The 17,821-nt window shown below is 46.7% G+C and overlaps 2 protein-coding genes and 1 long non-coding RNA gene across 6 annotated transcripts in view; 2 read left to right on the top strand and 1 right to left on the bottom strand.

Annotated features, from left to right (window-relative positions):
• Window positions 1-13,825, top strand: part of LOC112669751 (uncharacterized) — a 34,388-nt gene extending 20,563 nt beyond the window's left edge. Inside the window, exon 3 of the long non-coding RNA XR_007405753.1 lies at window positions 13,603-13,825. This is a non-coding gene — a long non-coding RNA (uncharacterized LOC112669751). The remainder of the gene's footprint in view (window positions 1-13,602) is intronic.
• The window catches only part of PEBP4 (phosphatidylethanolamine binding protein 4), a 247,095-nt gene extending 231,806 nt beyond the window's left edge, over window positions 1-15,289 (bottom strand). Inside the window, exon 1 of one of the 4 annotated variants that reach the window (XM_025463103.3) lies at window positions 15,176-15,289. Coding sequence is in view for 3 of the 4 variants with exons in the window: in XM_049100942.1 (XP_048956899.1) it covers window positions 10,320-10,391 (72 nt within the window). In the remaining variant the exon portion in view is untranslated. Of the gene's footprint in view, window positions 1-10,319; window positions 10,602-15,175 lie in introns of those variants that run through there. The other 3 variants (XM_049100942.1, XM_049100943.1, XM_025463099.3) reach the window with 3 other exon arrangements.
• A 105-nt stretch (window positions 15,290-15,394) lies between these two features.
• The window catches only part of RHOBTB2 (Rho related BTB domain containing 2), a 29,185-nt gene continuing 26,758 nt past the window's right edge, over window positions 15,395-17,821 (top strand). The window contains exon 1 of the mRNA XM_049100924.1: window positions 15,395-15,462. The gene's annotated coding sequence lies outside the window, so the exon portion shown is untranslated. The remainder of the gene's footprint in view (window positions 15,463-17,821) is intronic.

Here is a 17,821-nt window from a genome sequence, read left to right as displayed (position 1 = left end):
AGCTTGCACCCTCACATCCCTGTTCAGCCCATTCTTGCAGCTCTCCCACTCAGCCACTGCTTCCCACTGCAGCTGTCTCCTGGCCTCATCCAATCCATCTGTCTTGTGCATTGCTTGTTTTCTGCTATCATTGTGTCCCTCTTTCCAGCCCAGGCTCCTCAAACTGCAACCATCAGCTCAGTGCCATCTTTTTTTAAGATTTATTTATTTATTGGAGACAGAGAGAGAGAGGGCAAGCAGGGGGAGAGAAACCTAAGCAGACTCCTGCTGAGCACAGAGCCCACCACGGGGCTTGATCTCCCCACCCTGAGATCACAACCTGGGCCAAAACCAAGATTCAGTGGCTTAACTGACTGCGCCACCCAGCACCCCTCAGCACCATCTTTTACCTTCTCCTGGATGTCTAACCTAGGAAGTTCCAGACAGAACTCCAGCCCTGGAGGAATCTGACTTCTTGCCTTATCTCTCTGTAACCCAGGCTGTTGATGAGAAAGCACACAACTCAACAGATGGTTGCCACTAAAATGGGGTGGTCCATTGGGTCCTCAATGTTGCACTGTTTGTGATTTTCTAGTCCCTTCTTTCCCTCCCATTGGCCCTGGTAATAATTTCAAACCTTTCAACCCTCAGCAAATATCCCTACCTCTCTTTCTTAGTTCTTTTTTACTGGGAAAAAATAGGATTTATGAAACAAGAACTACCCAAATTCTCTACCTTCCTCCCAAAATAATGGGAAGGTATCTCTCCCTAGGTCCAATGCTTATCCCTCTTCCTGTACTTCAGTCCTGGCCCTGACATGCTAAGTTGACCCCTCCATTTTTTCTCTCCTTTCCTGTATCTAATCCCTCCCTTTCAACTTGCCAGCACGTAAACATTTTTTAAATTATATATAGAGAGATAAAGCGAGCAGGGGGAGGGGCAGAGGGAGAGAAAGAGAATCTCCGGCAGACTCCACAATGAGCACAGAGCCTGACACAGGGGCCGGATCCCAGGACCCTGAGATCATGACCTGAGCCAAAACCAAGAATTGGGCACTTAACCAACTGAGCCACCCAGACGCCCTAGCATTTAAACATTCTCAAGTCTCTTCCAACTATAAAAGATCTCTCTGCAGTGGATGCCCTGATGCATAACCCAGATGCCCCCTCTGGACTGAGGCATTCAATCTCCCAGCTGCTGGAAGTGTGGCCACTGGCTGCTCACACCTGAGGCCCCCCCTGAGGATTGCCAAGGAGAGTTGCTTGGTCTCAGGTAACCCCCGTTCCCCAAGGTGGGTAGTTAACTGACTGGTGCTAGAGTATTTGAAGGGTACTCTGGATTTGTTTTAAGCAGATAAGGAAAGACATACAGGCATGCAGATGACTGTCGTGAAGAAAGAAGTTTATACACACAGATCCCTAGAAATAGAAGGCAAGGCACACCATGCAGGGCCATGTGAAGAAGTGCACATTTCTATCAGGAGACAGAGGAGCAAGGAGAAAGAGAGGAAGATGTGGGCAATAACTTTTATTATGGCTTCCATGGGAAAAGTGATGCAAGGCAGCATAAGTAGGTTTAAGATCGGCTAGTTTGAATAATTTTATGGACTCTAGGATATAAGAGCTGTCCCTCGTCATCTAATGTCTGACCTGAAGTAACTAGTGCGGGGGTTAGTGGCCCTGAGTGTAAGAATCCTTTAAGAGTCCCATAAAGAAAAAAAAAAAATAATAATAATAATAAAAAGAGTCCCATAAAGGTGACGGTTGAGGGTCTGAATTCTTGATTGGTTGTGAAAGTTATGCTCACAAGGGAGTCATTTGCTACCTCTAAGAATTAGCTAGCCGTACCAGGGGCAGTCTCTTTGGGATCAGCAAGATATTAAAATGTGAGAAAAATACAGAAAATAAAAAGGCATGATTAATAAAGGGGGTGAAGTCTCAATCCTGCCTGCCCTGATTCTGGGTCAACTCTGAAGGCCACCCTAGCTCCACAGCTCCCAGAGCGCTCTGCTCAGGCCTGTGTCACCACAAGCCACACTCCAGTTCCACCTCTGCTCCTCGTGCTGCATCACCCCATGGACTGCCACCAGCAAACCTGCATCTCAGCACCTGCCTCCCAGGGAACCCACCCAAGATGGTCTCTCTCACTGCCAGACCCCCAACCTCCCCCCATCTTTCCTTCCCAGCCAAACTTGGGGGCACCACCTCTGCTCACTGTCTCCACCTCTACAAATCCACAGCCACACTTTCTTCTCAGTGGTTCTCAAACTTCAGTGTGAATCGGAGTCACAGGGAGGGCTTGTTAATGCAAAGATTGCACAACAGGACCTCCAGAGTGTCTTGACGGAGTAGACCTGAGGTGCGGCCCACAATCTGCCCTTCTAACAGGCTGCCACATTGGAGAAGCCCCTGCCACACCAGTTCCCCACGTCTGTCAAGAGGAAGTCCACACTTCTGAGGCTCTTCAGGTGGCTGGCTGACAGGTGGTCAGCCTCACCTCTTGCCAGGCCTCTCTGTCATCCAGTCATTGCCATACTTGTGCTTTCTCCTAGAGAGATGCTTGCCCTTGTGCCTCTGGGCCTTTGCACGTGTCTTGTTTGCTCTGGCAGGTGCTTCCTCAACACCCCTGACTTCTTTCCCCTGCCTGGCTCCCTCCTTGTCAGCTTCTTGTCTCTTTTCCAGTCACTTCTTCAGGGAAGTCTTGATCCTCTAAAGGGAGGCAGCCCTCACTAAATTATCACCAAGTGAGTGGAAAACGAATAATGGTGGAGGTGCTGCTCTTTCATTATAGAAACCCCTTCCTCTGGGCTGAGGCAAAGATGGAAAAGACAAAGGAAGAATACGGTGGGGAGTGCTGGGCCACACTGGAGGCTCCCTGGGGGACAGCAGGGAAGAAGTGGCACCTGCAGGAGGAGGGGCACATAGCAGGTGTTCTCTTGCTTAAAGCTCCTCTAGCCTTAAACAAAGACATGCCTGTCCTGCTCTGCTAGGCCCCCTCAGCCCACCACCCGGGGCAGATGAAACTCATCCCCTTGGGACACCTGGGTGGCTCAGTGGTTGGGCATCTGCCTTCAGCCCAGGGCGTGATCCTCGAGTTCCAAGATCAAGTCCCATATCGGGCTCCCTGCATGGAGCCTGCTTCTCCCTCTGCCTATGTCTCCTATGTCTCTGCCTCTGTGTGTGTGTGTCTCTCATGAATAAATAAATAAAATCTGAAAGAAAGAAAGAAAGAAAGAAAGAAAGAAAGAAAGAAAGAAAGAAAGAAAAGAAACTCATCCCCTGCACCAGCTCTCCTGGGGGAGCCACCCCCTCCCCCAATCTGGGGCCTCCAGCCAGTTCTGGTGAGAGTCATGTGATCACTTGGGCGTGCATGACAAGCTCCCCAGAGTGATGCTTTGAGGGGTGACCTTGTTGTCTGGGACAGAGCCCTCTCCTTGCACACTTGCCGCTGTCTGTAAGGGCTGGGCTACTTCCCGGGCCTGGGGTGGGGGTGGGCAGGGGCGGGGGCAGGACCCCACTCGCTCTTCCTCCCCAGATATTTGGCCCCAATTTCCAGGTCCAGGTTACGTAACACCTGAGGAGAACTACACTCCCCTGTCACCCACACCTCTTCCCTTTCGTGGAGCATTTCACAGACGCAGCTGCTTCTCAGAGAAGGTCTATTTTGGGAGCTGTTTTCATTTGACCTATATTAAGCACAGTCACAAGGCAGAGGCAAGTTGCAGGGTGCAGGGTGGCCTGCTTGCTCTTTGTGCTTTTTTAGTGTGACGGGTGAGAAAACCAGCCAAGCTGGTGCCCACAGCTCTGGAGCTGAGACTGGAGTGGCCCAGGGAGCTCACCGTGGCATCAGGCTACAGAAAGCTCTAGGTGCAGGCGGTTCACCTGTAATGGTGTAGGCCCGGGCTGCCTCCCCTTCCACAAGTCTGGTTTGTGTCCCCCGAGGCCCCGCCAGAAGATAATACTTTGTTCACTGCAGCACAGGTCAGGGAGAAATGTAGGTTCCCTGCAGGCCCAGAATATACCAGGCCGGGAAGAGTCTGGGCCTGTGAAGTGCAGCTCGCAGAGTTTTAATGGGCCGTGGAGCCCCCTCCATGGGGAATTGCCTTTCCTGGGTTAATAATTAAATCACATGACCAGCAGGGGGAGAGAACGGGCTGCTGGGAGCCATCTGGCCCAGGTACTGTGCACAAACAGGTACTGCTTAGAGTCCACATCACTTTGAGGGCCTGTGGGGAAAATGAGAACAGAAAGGATTCATCCACTAAGCGTCCTGTTTGCCCCTGCACCACTGTTTTCTTTTCTTTTCTTTTTTTTTTTTTTTAAGATTTTATCTGTTTATTCATGAGAGACACAGAGGCAGAGACATAGGCAGGGGGAAAAGCAGGCTCCCCACGAGGAGCCTGATGTGGGACTCGATCCCAGGACCCTGGGATCCTACTCCTGAGTCAAAGGCAGATGCTCAACCACTGAGCCACCCAGGTGCCCCTCTCCACTGTTTTCTCCCTTGGCCTCTTCTTGTCTCCCTAGAAACAGAGGCCCAACCCCAGAATCTCAAGCTCTGCTCCACACTGCTGACCCCAAGAGCTATATCTCTGGCACCTCGTCTCCCCTGAGGGTCAGGCCCACATCTCCAAACAGTTGTTCCACTGTCCATCACATTCAAAAATTCAAACTGCATGCGTCCTCCATACTCAGATCAGCCCCGACTGAGGACGCTGCTGTTGGCCTGGTCTCCCATGTGCCCCTGCTCTGTCTGCCCTTGAAGGGCTGGAGTGGACACTGATGAGGACTTCCCAGGCCAGCTGGGGAGGTACTCATGTCGCATCCCCTCAGAAGTGCTGGAAAAGAATCCTAGCTTGTCCTGTGCAGCAGACAGTGGGGCTTGTGCTCGCACCCATTGCAATCTGATTAGTGAATGGCTCTCCTGGAGATGCTTGAGTGGGTCACACACACCAAAGTGACCCACATGATTCCCACCAGAGTGGCTGGGAGCAGCTAAAGAAGTGGGGAAGCCACTGTCCTGGGAGAGTTGGTGGATGGCACTGGGGAAGAGGGAGAGAGACAAGAGAGGCCACAGCAGCTGAGCTTAGCGGGGTGTGAACTAAGGGCAGAAAGGAAAGGAAATTTTTAAACTTGAGTCTTTGGCCTGGAGGGACTGAGGCTGACAGAGAGAATGGGTAGCACATTTGAGGCAGGGACACAGGCCTGAGAAGGAACAGAGATAGGGTAAGGCAAAGTACATCCCGCACACGGGGCACATGGGATGCTCTGAGAACACAGCAAAGGGGGATAGGAGAAGAGGGGAACCAGCTTGAGGAGGCTTGAGTTCAAAGATGTCTTTCCAGCTGGGTGGCTCCTTTCCTTCCTCCGAAATCTCTTCCCATTCCCCAGGGCATGACAAGTCCTGGTCACCCCATCACCCCAGGGGGCTCCTGGGTGGGAGTGTGGAAGCAGTAAGACCCTTTCTGCAGCCTGAGGCAGAGACAGTGGCAGACAGAGGACTGCAGACCACCCAATGGGTCTCCCAGGGCAAGGCCTCCTCTCACCAAGGGCAGGAAAGCTTGGCGCTGGAGGAGGGCGAGCGGGGGGCCGAAGGACCAAAGGAAAGGACCCTGAAAGCATCGCCAAATAGAAGCAATGGAGGGATTTGAGAAGAAATATCCATTTTGCTTCATTAAGGAATAAAGAAAAGGCAATATTATTCTCTACTCGAAGAAATACCAAAAAGAAGACTAATGGGGTAGGAGGGGAGGGAGAAACCCCAAGAGGGGATATTGGCATTTTCAGTTGGGGTAGATGCCGGAAGCATTGTTTCTGTTGATACTGGATCATCGGTAAAATACATCTTTTTCCAAAGATAAAATACACATCAAGATGCAAGCTCTCATGATTTGACTGCGTTTCCCCTTCTTCTGCTAATTTGGAAATGTCCCAGTGAAGACAGAAAAGCTTCTTGTGCGCTGAACACATGCTACTCAAAGGCAGGAAAATGACTTTCACCCCGACATTCCAGTGCTCAGCACTTCACTCAATAAATACTTGGTGAAAGACCAAATTTGTGAAGAAAGAGGCTCCCTGACAATTACAGCTCACCTCTAGAGGAGCTGGCTAATTCCAGCATGGTATCATCCATTGATGGTAACATTAGGCAGCTGTTAAAAAGGTACAGGAAAGGAATGCTTGGGTGGCTCAGTGGTTGAGCATCTGCCTTCAGCTCAGGTAATGATCCCGGGGTCCTGGGATCAAGTCCCGCATCGGGCTCCCTGCATGGAGCCTGCTTCTCCCTCCACCCATGTCTCTGCCTCTCTCTGTGTGTCTGTAATGAATGAATAAATTAAACTTAAAAAAAAAAGGTACAGACAAACAAGTAGCTGTAAATATATTTGGGGACAATTCAGGGAACTGTGAGTACCAACTGGGTAGAAGATGATATCAGAGAATTTCATGTCAGTTTACTTCAGGATGATGATGGTTCTGTGTTTACTTATGCTGGACAATGTCCTTTTGGAGGGCACACGTGTTGAAGTATTTCGGAGTAAGTGTCATAATATCTGTGTAGGGGCCAGAGACAGCCACTCCAAGATGGGGTGCTTCAGCATGAAGATTATTTTGAGTTAAAAGCAATCAAAAAGCAGCAGATTCAAGAAAAGCTCTTCGCCTCCCCCTCAACTGCCTAAAAAGAGTGTAGGTGGAGGACTTGCTCCGGGAACAGAGCTGTCACCACAGATCACTACGTTATGATCTGAACTAGGTGTGGCAGACAGGGAGGAACCTAGTCAGGCCTGATCCAACTCCTGTATGTCCCATTGTTTCTGGGGGCCCAGCAGACACTTGTTTGCCTGACTCTTTTTCACCTTCCTGTGAATTCAATGCCTTCCCTTTGAAGTCCCAGACCCCGACCCCTTCTTCTAAGGTGACATCTGTTCCTCATTTTATCTACCTATCTTTGGAATTCATGTCTGTGTGGATTAATATGTATATGAAATCAAATTTGATTTTTCTCTTGTTAGCGTGTCTCAAATCAATTTGACTTTTTTTTTTTTTTTGAGAGAGAGAGAGAGAGAGAGAGCATGCCCTCAGGTGAGGTGAGAGAGAGGCTGAGGGAGAGGGAGAATCTTAAGTAGATTCCACACCCAACACAGAGCCTGAGGGGAGGCAGGCCTTCCTGCGGGGCTTGATCTCAAGACCTTGAGATCATGACCCTGAGATCCTGACCTGAGCTGAAATCGAGAAGGACGCTTAACTGACTGAGCCACCCAGGCGCTGCATCAAGTTGATTCTCAGTCCAGCTAGAAGGACCTTGAAGATGTTGCTCCTCAACATCTACAAATTGTTTTGAAAAAAATTTGGCCAAAAAAGAGCATGAAAAATGTTAACAAATTGTTAAGTCTAGGTAATGGGAATGAGTATTTATTGGATTATTTCTTTTCAATTGTTCGATATGTTTGGGAATACATATGGTAAAAAATTTTTAAATATGATTTTAAAATATAAAATGTGTCTACTACACAACATGAGGCTAGAATCAAGAAAAAAATCTAAGATCGAGGGATCCCTGGGTGGCGCAGCGGTGTGGCGCCTGCCTTTGGCCCAGGACGCGATCCTGGAGATCCGGGATCGAATCCCACGTCGGCTCCCAGTGCATGGAGCCTGCTTCTCCCTCTGCCTGTGTCTCTGCCTCTCTCTCTCACTGTGTGCCTATCATAAATAAATAAAAATTTTTAAAAAATCTAAGATCGATAAATAAACAAAAAAATGTATAAAAAACATATAACATGGAGATAATAGAACTGAAAGGAATTGCCACTCTGCTGTTGAAATTATGGAAGATATCTTTTACTTACCTACCTGTTATGTTTTGTTATCCTTGAAAAGCATGTTTGCTTATTTGCAATAAGCAAATCACTGCCTAACTTCCTATATCCTTTATATACTGTCATGATATTTTTGCATGTATATATACCTACTTTATTAATCTTTTATGCACCAAGTTATTTAACATACCAAGTTGCAACTCTATGTTTGCTTTTATCACTGACCTATGGGATGCAATAAAGCAATTAAAACAGTTTGTACCTTAAGAAAAAAAACCTACCCACATTTAATGCTTTAGTGACATTTTACAATTGAAGGAAAAGCTAGCAAAATGTTTCCTTCTTTCTGTACTATCTTTCTTCCCTCAACATTAATTAATTTGTTTATTATTTTGGTCAATAATAATTTTTTTGTAGCGCATCTTGGTGGTTCAGTTAGATCCCAACTACTGAAGTGTTTCTGGGCTGCTTTGTAGCACGTGAGAGAGATCTCAGTACCCAGCATCACTGGACTGTCGCATCAAAATCTCTGCTTATGAAACAAAAGGAATTGAAATAGCTTTATTCCAAAGGGCCCCAGTCTTATTGTGCCTGGGATCCTTTTCATTGAACATCACATTAAGAAGCACTAAGATCAATGAGTGCCTAGGTGGCTCAGTTGGTTAAATTTTTGCCTTCAGCTCAGGTTGTGATCCCAGGGTCCTGGAATTGGGTCCCATATCAGGCTTTCCCCAGGGAGCCTGCTTCTCCCTCTGCCTATGTCTCTGTCTCACTTCCTGTGTCTCTCATGAATAAATCAATAAAATCTTAAAATAAAATAAAATAAAATAAATACTCTTTATACCAACTCTGGGGCTCTGAGTGGGTCCTCACATATACCATCTGATTGTTTGTCAGAAATGTACTAATTTATACTTCCATCAAGCAGAGGGAGTTGAGTATCATCATTTCAAAAAATTCTTACTGATTCAACAGATTAAAAATTGATCTAATTTTCACTTTTTAAAAATAACCGAGGTTAAGCCTTTTAAAAAAGTTTCCATATTTATTGCCTTTTAAAAAATGAATTATATTTGCATGTTCTTTGCCTATTTTATTTGCTAATGCAACTTACTGGTAAATTAAAATCCTTCAGGTTTTATATGTTTAATTGTTACATTAGAATATTTATTAGGGGGATCCCTGGGTGGCTAGTGGTTTAGCACCTGCCTTCAGCCAACGGCGTGATCCTGGAGTCCCGGAATCGAGTCCCGATTGGACTCCTTGCATGGAGCCTGCTTCTCCCTCTGCCTATGTTTCTGCCTCTCTCTCTCTCTCTCTCTGTGTCTCTCATGAATAAATAAATAAATAAAATCTTAAAAAAAAAGAATATTTATGAGGACAGTGAAAAAAATGTGTATTTATCTTACCAGTGTGAAGAGAAATGAGAATTCATTTAATCGTCAAATTCCTTAATAATTCTGAAAAACAGAAGGGTCAGTTCATTTCATGGGGACAATTTTGATTGTTATCCTAGCTATCTTCAAAGTGAAAGTCTGAACTAATGTCCAATACCAAGTTTTTTTAAAAAACAAACTCTGTGGATATTTAAACTTAGAGCTCCAAATTCCAAGGAATCCAATCTTCTAACAGCTTCATGTGACATCCCAAATACTTTCAAAATCCCAAATTACAACTTTGTGTTTCTACTTGATTGCACGAAATGCATCTCATCCCGTAGCTATGACCCCAAAACAACACCTAACATTCGTTCAAGTCTCCCTTTTTAAACTTTCCCTTTTAGCCATAGATAATACAAAGAAAACACTAAATTGCTCTAAGCTGCTCCTTCTTTCATGTCATACTTTATCTACAGAGATTTAAGCAAAAAAAAAATTTGTCCACAACTTTTTCGATTTTAAACTGCCTACTGGTTTTCCTCTGAGATTTACAAATGTATTTATTCAGAACTCAACTGCAGTATATATAAAAGGACTGCTTGTGAGAATGTATTTTTTCCTTCCGATCTCATTTCCTATTGTAAAAGCCAGTTGTCAGTGCCTGGCACGGTGCCTGCCATAACTAGTTCAATAAATGATGATTGGAGCTGATTTGAGCACTGATAAAAGCGAACCATTTTTTAAACTCTGCTTGTGCTGACAGAAAGAAAGAAAGAAAGAAAGAAAGAAAGAAAGAAAGAAAGAAAGAAAGAAAAAGAAAGAAAGAAAGAAAGATCTCATTCCCCAGGGGGAGCCTCCGGAGCTGCAGTGACCTCCCCATCCCCACCCTCTTTGCTTCCATGCAGCCTGGAGATGCTCTCACTAGGGCAGGCCCTTCGAGATTGAGATTGTTCTGAGTAGGCTGGTTTTGAGAGCTGAGTCTTTTGCCAACCAAATTTCATTTGAATTAGCCGCTGTCCCTGCCAGGAATTCACCGCTGGAGCTGGTGCAGGCTACTCCTGGGGAAGGGGCAGGAAGGGGGGAAGGAGAGAGAGGGTCAATAGGGACAAAAGTTAGGTACCATCTGTGTAGCCCTGGTCTCCTCCTACCTGCCTCTGAAGCAGCTCTCCTCTGCTCTCCAGGGGTTGCAGAATGAGCAGTAGGCATACTCTGGCTGGCATGCTCTTACAGGAAAGTGCCAGGTTCTCCAGAGGAGTTTATGGCCTAAGCTTGGCCCTGAGCCCTGTCAGCTGAGCTCCAGCTGCAGCAGCACCACGCTCCCCCCAGGCAGCCCAAGATCTGGACCATGTCGGGCTCAGGTACAGCTGGCCCTGCTGCACGCTCTCCCCACCTCAGTCCTGTCCCCTGGACTCTCAAAGGCCCCAGTCTCTACATGGTGATGTCTGTCATTGGAGAGGCTAAGCACTGGAGCCCACGTAGGCATTTGTGCAGCAGAACCAGAAAAGAGAAGACTTTCGTTACTCCCAAGGTTCTCAGCCTCTGTCCTCTCATCATTTCACCTAACTCAGGTGCAGGAAAACTTAGAGGCTACTGGTCTGGGGCTCCTACCTCTGCTTCCATCATGCAGGCCAAGGGAGGCCATGGGCAAGATGGCAATGCCTGTTTTGGAACCTCTCCCCAGCCTCCTGGCCTTTCTACCTGTTGGTGGAAGGCTCTGCTCCAGTATCTCCTTTCCAGCTGCCCACTGCCCCTTCCCGCACTCCCTCATTCTCAAGTTTTTTTGATGTACCAGCGTGAAACTACCTCACAAATTAGACTTTCGATTTTATAAAAACTCCAATCCATTGGTACAGGCACCATATTTCTTATGGATAGTGAGTCATCTTCTGGTCTTGGTTTAGAAATAGTGAGTACCATGATTAGCTCTTTGGATTAGCTGGGTTAATTAGCTCTCCTTGTGGTATGTAGACACCACGTAGACATGTTTGTACCAATGTGCAGACCACTTTTATACCAAGCCAGTGAAATAGAGTTCAGACAGTTTCTCTAGAAAGGGCTGAAACTCTGAGATTGATAATTTTGCCATAATAAGGCATAAGTAAAATGTGGGGGGGGAAATACTTGGTTTGGGCAATATTGATCATAACCTATATTTTTATTTTCTACCTTAAGGAAAAAAAGTAGTATCTTAGTAAATATTGGTAGAGACATGACTTATATATCATTTAAATAATTCATTTTCAAGACGCTTGAGTGTCTCAGTGGTTGAGCCTTTGGCTCAGGGCATGATCCCAGAGTGCTTGGATCAAGTCCCACATCCAGCTCCCTGCATGGAACCTGCTTCTCCCTCTGCCTATGTCTCTGCCTCTCTCTTTCAGTGTCTCTCATGAATACATAAATAAAACCTTTAAAAAATAATAAATAACTCATCTCACAATTTTTTTTTCTGGAATTTGAGTGGGCCCATTTGGAATTTTGTTGGGTTGTTAAGGCCCCCCTCATGATATGCTTATTCGGCGGTTATACATGAGTCTCTTCCTGACCAAAGATACACCTGAAGAATTTGCGTGGGCAGGGTGATGGCCATGATCTTCAGTAGAGAACTCTGCTCCTGAATAACCAGTTTGAGTGTTTGGGAGGCACATGGAACAATTTCAGAGTAGTGTGAAACACACACTCGTTTTTCTTTCTTTTCTACCTCTAAATGTTCTACTATGAACCTATAAAATCAGAGAAAAAGACATAAAAAAGAATATAGTGCTATATGCATGATATTATATACCAGTTATGTATTTTAGACATCTATATTGATTTGGTAGTAAAAATTTTAGTTGTTCTTAATTTTTCATATTTTCTGTAATTATCAATATTTATTAATGAACTTTTCTTCATTATAGAACCAGAGAAATAGTTTTATAATAAAGTACTAGGGCTTTTTTCTTAGCCAGAACCCCAATTAATAAATATCAATTACAGACAAAGACATAAACAGGAAAGGCAAGTTTCACATTTTGGAGAAAAAATATAGAAAACTATATTTATCTCCTCAGAATAAGAAGGGTTTCTTAAACCACAAAATATACTATCCGTGAAAGAAAACTTGATAAATCAAACTGCAATATAGTTAAGAATGCATGTTCATCGAAAGCCACCATAAAGAAAGTCATATAACAAGCCACTTTCCTGGAGAAAATATCTCTCACACATTGAGCTGAAAAGTTAGAAATTCTTTTGTATATTAAAATACATTAATATTTTAAAATATATAATATTATATAATATATAAATTTAATATTAATTAAATATTGTAATATTTATAACATCTATTATATGTAATATTTTTCACATAACTGAAAAATATTCGTTCCAGAATATATAAATAATTCATACAAATCACTGATGATAAGAAAATGATGGTGTCCAGAAAATGGGCAAAGGACATGAACAGGCACTTTGAAGAAAAAGAAAAACAAATGTACCAAAACGTATGAAGATACCCACTTGACCTTGTTAGTAATCAGAGAAACACAGAATGTTGCTGCTGAGATGCCATTATGCACCCAGCAGAGAAGTGGATGTTTAAATCTGAAAAATCAGGTGGAGATGAGAATCAAGAGCAGTTGGAACCCTTCTACGCTGTGGGTGTTCTAGCCACTTCGGAAAACACTTCAGTACAATCTTGTCAACTTGAGAGCAAGCACTCACCCCATAACCCAACAATTCCATTTACCCAATGACAAATGTTTGAGCATGTGCACTTGGACAAGCACAAGAATATTCAAAGGAGCAATTTTCATAATAGCCAAAGACTGGACAGCAGATAATATGTTGTTGCCCTGGGAATTACACTGCCCTGCAAATGAAGGCACTGCGGCTACACACAACAGGTTGCCAGATCTTAGTAACATAAAGCCTAGAAAAGACAAATCCAACAAGATGATGCACACACAGTGTAATATCATTTCTCAAAGCTTAAAAATGAGCAAACCTGAACAGTATGTGATTCAGAGATGCCCACACCGTAGGATAGAAAATATTCCAAATCTTCAGGGAAATGACAAATGCCAGATGCAGAGTAGGGGTCCCTGTGTTGAGAGGTGAGGGGTGGGAATGAAGAGTCACACTCCCGTGGTCTCAACGTTGCAATGTGCTGGTTGTGTTACGCTTTTTACATCGAGTAAGGGGTTCACACTTGTGTGGGTCTTTTTGTGTGTGTGTGTGTGGGGGGTCTTTATTATGTTTTATGACTTGGATGTGTGTCATATTTTACTGTGCCATATATTGTATCACTTAAAAATATTGAAGACTACAGAAGGAAATATATAGGATATCCTAAACCTTTAAGTGGAATTCCTTTGATTTGAGCTCAGTTTGACTCGGGATTCCAAACCCTTTATTTTATTTTTAAAGATTTTATTCATTTATTCACAGAGAGAAGCAGAAACATTGGCAGAGGGAGAAGCAGGCTCCTCATGGGGACCCCGATGCAGGGCTCAATCCCAGGACCCTGGGATCACCACCTGAGCTGAAGGCAGACACTCAACCACTGAGTTACCCAGGTGCCCTGGATTCCAAACTCTTAAACCTATCTGATCATGATGTATTATCTTATTAACAGTGCTTTTAACTTGAAAAAAAAAATCCTGATTGTAATCATTGGTATGCATATCAAGGCACAGATTCATTTCCTTAACCCTACCTACCCTTTACTTCTCTACATCTTCCCAAATGATCATGGTCCCCCCAGTGTGGCTAAGAAGGAGAAGGTGAGGAGTGCCCAAAGTGTGCTTCTCTAGCGCCCCCTACAGACCAGATTTACCTTAGCAGTGATTAGGGCGACCACCAGATCCCAGGTGAGGGGCAATATCTTCACTGACAGGCCAACTCCCCCAAAACTGGCTCATGGTTCCGTTCACTGCAGCCATTCTTTGGGGTTAGACAATGGGGTGAGGACTTTGTTTCCTGAATACACTGAGGGTGTCCCCCAACCCTCCTCCCATGCATGAACCTACAGGGGTCAGCTGATCAGTCTGGCATAGAGCTCTCTACTTAGCAGAGGAGCTGGAAGGGGCAGGGTGGGACTGTGAGTCCTTGGGCCTTGGGCAGCTGGGGAAGATAAGAGGTGGAGAACAGTCTGGGGAGAAAATGGGAAAAGCAACCAGCTTCTGGAGGAGTGAAGACAGCACACGGACCCAGGGCTCCACTATGTGCTACCAAAGTATGCACCAGGGTCCCAGGGGAGGTAAGTGCTTTGAAGGCCATGGGGAGCCTCTGCCTTCTCAGCTGAGGCATCTGATGGGGACAAGTCGGCGTGATGGCAGGATGAATTCCAGCCCAGTGCAGGGTCATGTCAAGTCCCCCTTCCCCTCTCCACAATCCCAGGCAGCACCAGTCCCTCATAGCACATTCAAAATGCAGAAATAACAGAGCCCAGGCCATTGTGAGGGATATGTAAGCTCCATCAACTGAGTACAAGGCCATTGTTCTTAGCATTCAAAATGAGGGACTAGCAAACCTTTAACACTCACAAAAGGGTAAACTGAGGTCCAGAAATCCATTCCAAGAAGCACAATATATGTAGGTTTTGAACTCAGTTGCTCAACCTTCTTGAGTATCCTGGCTGGCCAGGACTACAGGCTAATAGCTTTCGCGTTGTTTTCTACCTGAGTGCAAATGAGCAGAAGCAGGAAGAAAGGCTTCCTGTCCAGCAACACCCCCCCAACTCCCATCTTGCTTCTCCAGCCTTGCTTCCCTCTATATAGCCTCCAGCTCGGGTTGCCAAAATTAATCACCGGTGGGGTTGAAGCAACAGCCCTGTTCCCTGGCTCCAGGCCAGGCTCCCAGGATGTGCGTCAGAAAGAGCCAGTGAGTGAAATTCCAAAGCAATGTGAGTCACCAGGGAGGAGGAGAGGCCAGGACAGAAGTCAGAATGAGAGCCTCAAGGCAGACCAAAAAAAGGCCCTGAGGGGGTCAGGGGCTGGGCCCAGATAACATGAATGCTCACCTGTACAAAGTTGGGAGGGGGGCCTCCTGGCCAAGTGGCTTATCTCTGGGCTCTGCACAGACCTGGATTGGGAGGGAAGTGACCAGGAGGCCAGCCTACTAGTCCCACCCCTGGATACAGTAACCATGACCCTTACCTGGCTCCCCATAGGCTGGGCTTTGGATCCCAGCCCTTAAAATCCGAGTATTGTTTCCACAAGCATTCCCTCCCCCCTGGCCCAGCCCAGGACATTGCTTACGGACAGGGAACGGTGATAGGCCAGCTGGGCCCCAGAGGAAAGGCAGCAGGTAAGTCCACAATCTGTGCCCTGCCATCCCAAGACCACCCCTGGACCCTTCTTCTGTGCCCGGGGTAAAGAGAGGAGCTCCAGCTCTGGCTGCTTCACCTGTCCTCACCAGGTTTCTTCCAGAACTCAGTACAACGAGCAGGTCTCAGAATGTGATCTCCGAAAGAGAGAGATGTGAAGGCAGGGGGAAGGTGGGCTAAAAAATCAATCAGGTGTCTTACCCATCAGGGTGCAGCAGCCTGTTGACTCTGGACCAGTGACCCAAGGCAGCAGAGCCCAAGGCAGAAAGTGTGTGTGTGTGTGTGTGTGTGTGTGTGTGTGTGTGTGTGTGAAGGGGTTACAGTTCCACATACAGTGGGAGTCTCCAGGGGCAGTGTCTACAGGAGCCAGGGCAGGCCTCCATTCCACTCTCCTTGGAACCAAGCCAGGAGGGAAGGGGAAGCAGGGGTCTCTCCTCCTCCAACAGCCCTTCTCATCCTACTCAATCAAAGTGGCCTGTGGCCAGGATGGGGCACTGCAACCACCTGTGTTTCTGGGGCCCCCTCAGCCCTTACACCCTTCTCCAGCCTGGGTGGCTCCTGCCAGTACCAGGGATGCCTCTGCTCTGCTGGGTTTCTTGCACCTGGCTTTTCCTCACCGCTCACCTCAAGACCCTGTGCAGCCTCTGGATATCCTTCCCCAGTCCTGGAGCTGCTGGATCCTCCTGGCAGTAGGATCCATTTCTCCGAAAAGAAATTTTTTTTTTTTCTCCGAAAAGAAATTGAACAGCATCCCTAACTCTAATCCTCACCCTCTCTTGGGCCCCTCACCCCACCCCACTCAATCTGACTCCTCTCTCTAGGCACACCTGGCCCAGAACGCAGGGCAGCCAAGAACCCCCACCCCCACCCCACCACCCCAGCCGGCCTCCTGGCAAAGCAGTCGCTGAGTGAGAGAGCTCCTTTTGCTTTAGGAAGGGACGAGACTTAGACTTGAGGCTTCCTGGGGCCTGAGGATGCCCTGGTAGGTAACTCAGACAGGGAGCCGATGCAGAGAGCTGGGTGGCCATGGGCCCTAGCCAAGGTGAAGGCCACTGCGCAGGAAGTCAGACCCACTGAGGGGCTGTGTGAAGTGACTGTTTAAGGCTCCAGCTGCCCCTGTTTATAGGTGACCTTGGCTCCGGGCTCTAAATTCTGTGTCCTCCTTGTGTTTCCACTTCTAGGGCATATTTATCTCCAGCAGTTAAGACCTGTCAGCTTCTCTGATATATATATATATATAGGAATATATGGAATATATATATATATTGCATCAACTGAGTTAAAAGCCCATACCTGGAGGCATGAAAACATTTCCACATTCTTGACTTCCTCTGGGACTGGGGTTGCAGGGTGAGTGGGGGCCCGGGAGGGCTCTGAGGCAAGCTGATCCATTCTCAGCGACCCTCCCTGATGGCAGAAAACATGTCACAAGATAACCTCACACAGTCAGGATTTCAAAACCGGTGGGGATCATCCACCAGAACCACCCGGTCTCACGCAAGAGTAAACTGAAGCCCACAGAGATCAAGTCTGGGGAAAGGACCCCAGCACCAGGCCCCACATGGCCTCAAACTCCCTGTGTGACTTGGCACATACTGTGTTCAGCTCTAGCTCAGTTTGCTCAGATAAAGATAGTCATTTTCATATGAATTAAGAACAACACGTTAATGCTCTAAAATGAGGGCACGAGGTTGGAGGGGGCTCCGGGGCTGTGCCATCTCCCCTGGGAGGCTCTGGGCCTGCCTGCATTGTGACAGTAGCGAGTCGCGTGGCTTCCTGAAGTTTCGGCTTCCCCATCTACCAAGTAGGGATAATCGTACCTCCTCAGAGGATTGTTTTGAAGCGTAAATGAAGGAGTACAGTTAGCCCAGTACTGGGCATAGAACAGACTTGTGATAAATGATGATGATTATGATTAAGCTTAAGCTTCTTGGTGATCAGATGGCATCATCATTTTATAATCATCACCATCTCTAGCAGTGTCTGGCACTGGTAGGAGTTTAGCATGCATGTGATATGCAAAACAAGATAAATGAATAAAAGAGCAAACAAGCCTCATTTTTCTCAGTCTTAGGGTAAGTAAGTGATGTGACTGGGGTTGCAAGGACAGGTCACATACCTTTGGCCTGGCTTGGTTATTAGGGGCCCAGGCCACATCTGCCTCCAGCAGGGCCACGGGACAGGTCCCAGAGAGGTGCAGCGTGGTCAGCACTCCGAGTCCCCTAGCACCAGGGCTCCGCAGTCTCAGCTCCGCATGGATAAGATAGTGGTGGGAGCTGCTATAAGCCAAGGTCTGCTGAAGCCACATTGCCTCCCCAAGGCTTTCCTGTTGGGTGTGGA

This window comes from Canis lupus, chromosome 25 (assembly GCF_003254725.2).
Source record: "Canis lupus dingo isolate Sandy chromosome 25, ASM325472v2, whole genome shotgun sequence".
NCBI classification, from domain to species: Eukaryota; Metazoa; Chordata; class Mammalia; order Carnivora; family Canidae; genus Canis; species Canis lupus.
This window is presented reverse-complemented; position numbering and strand designations above follow the sequence as displayed.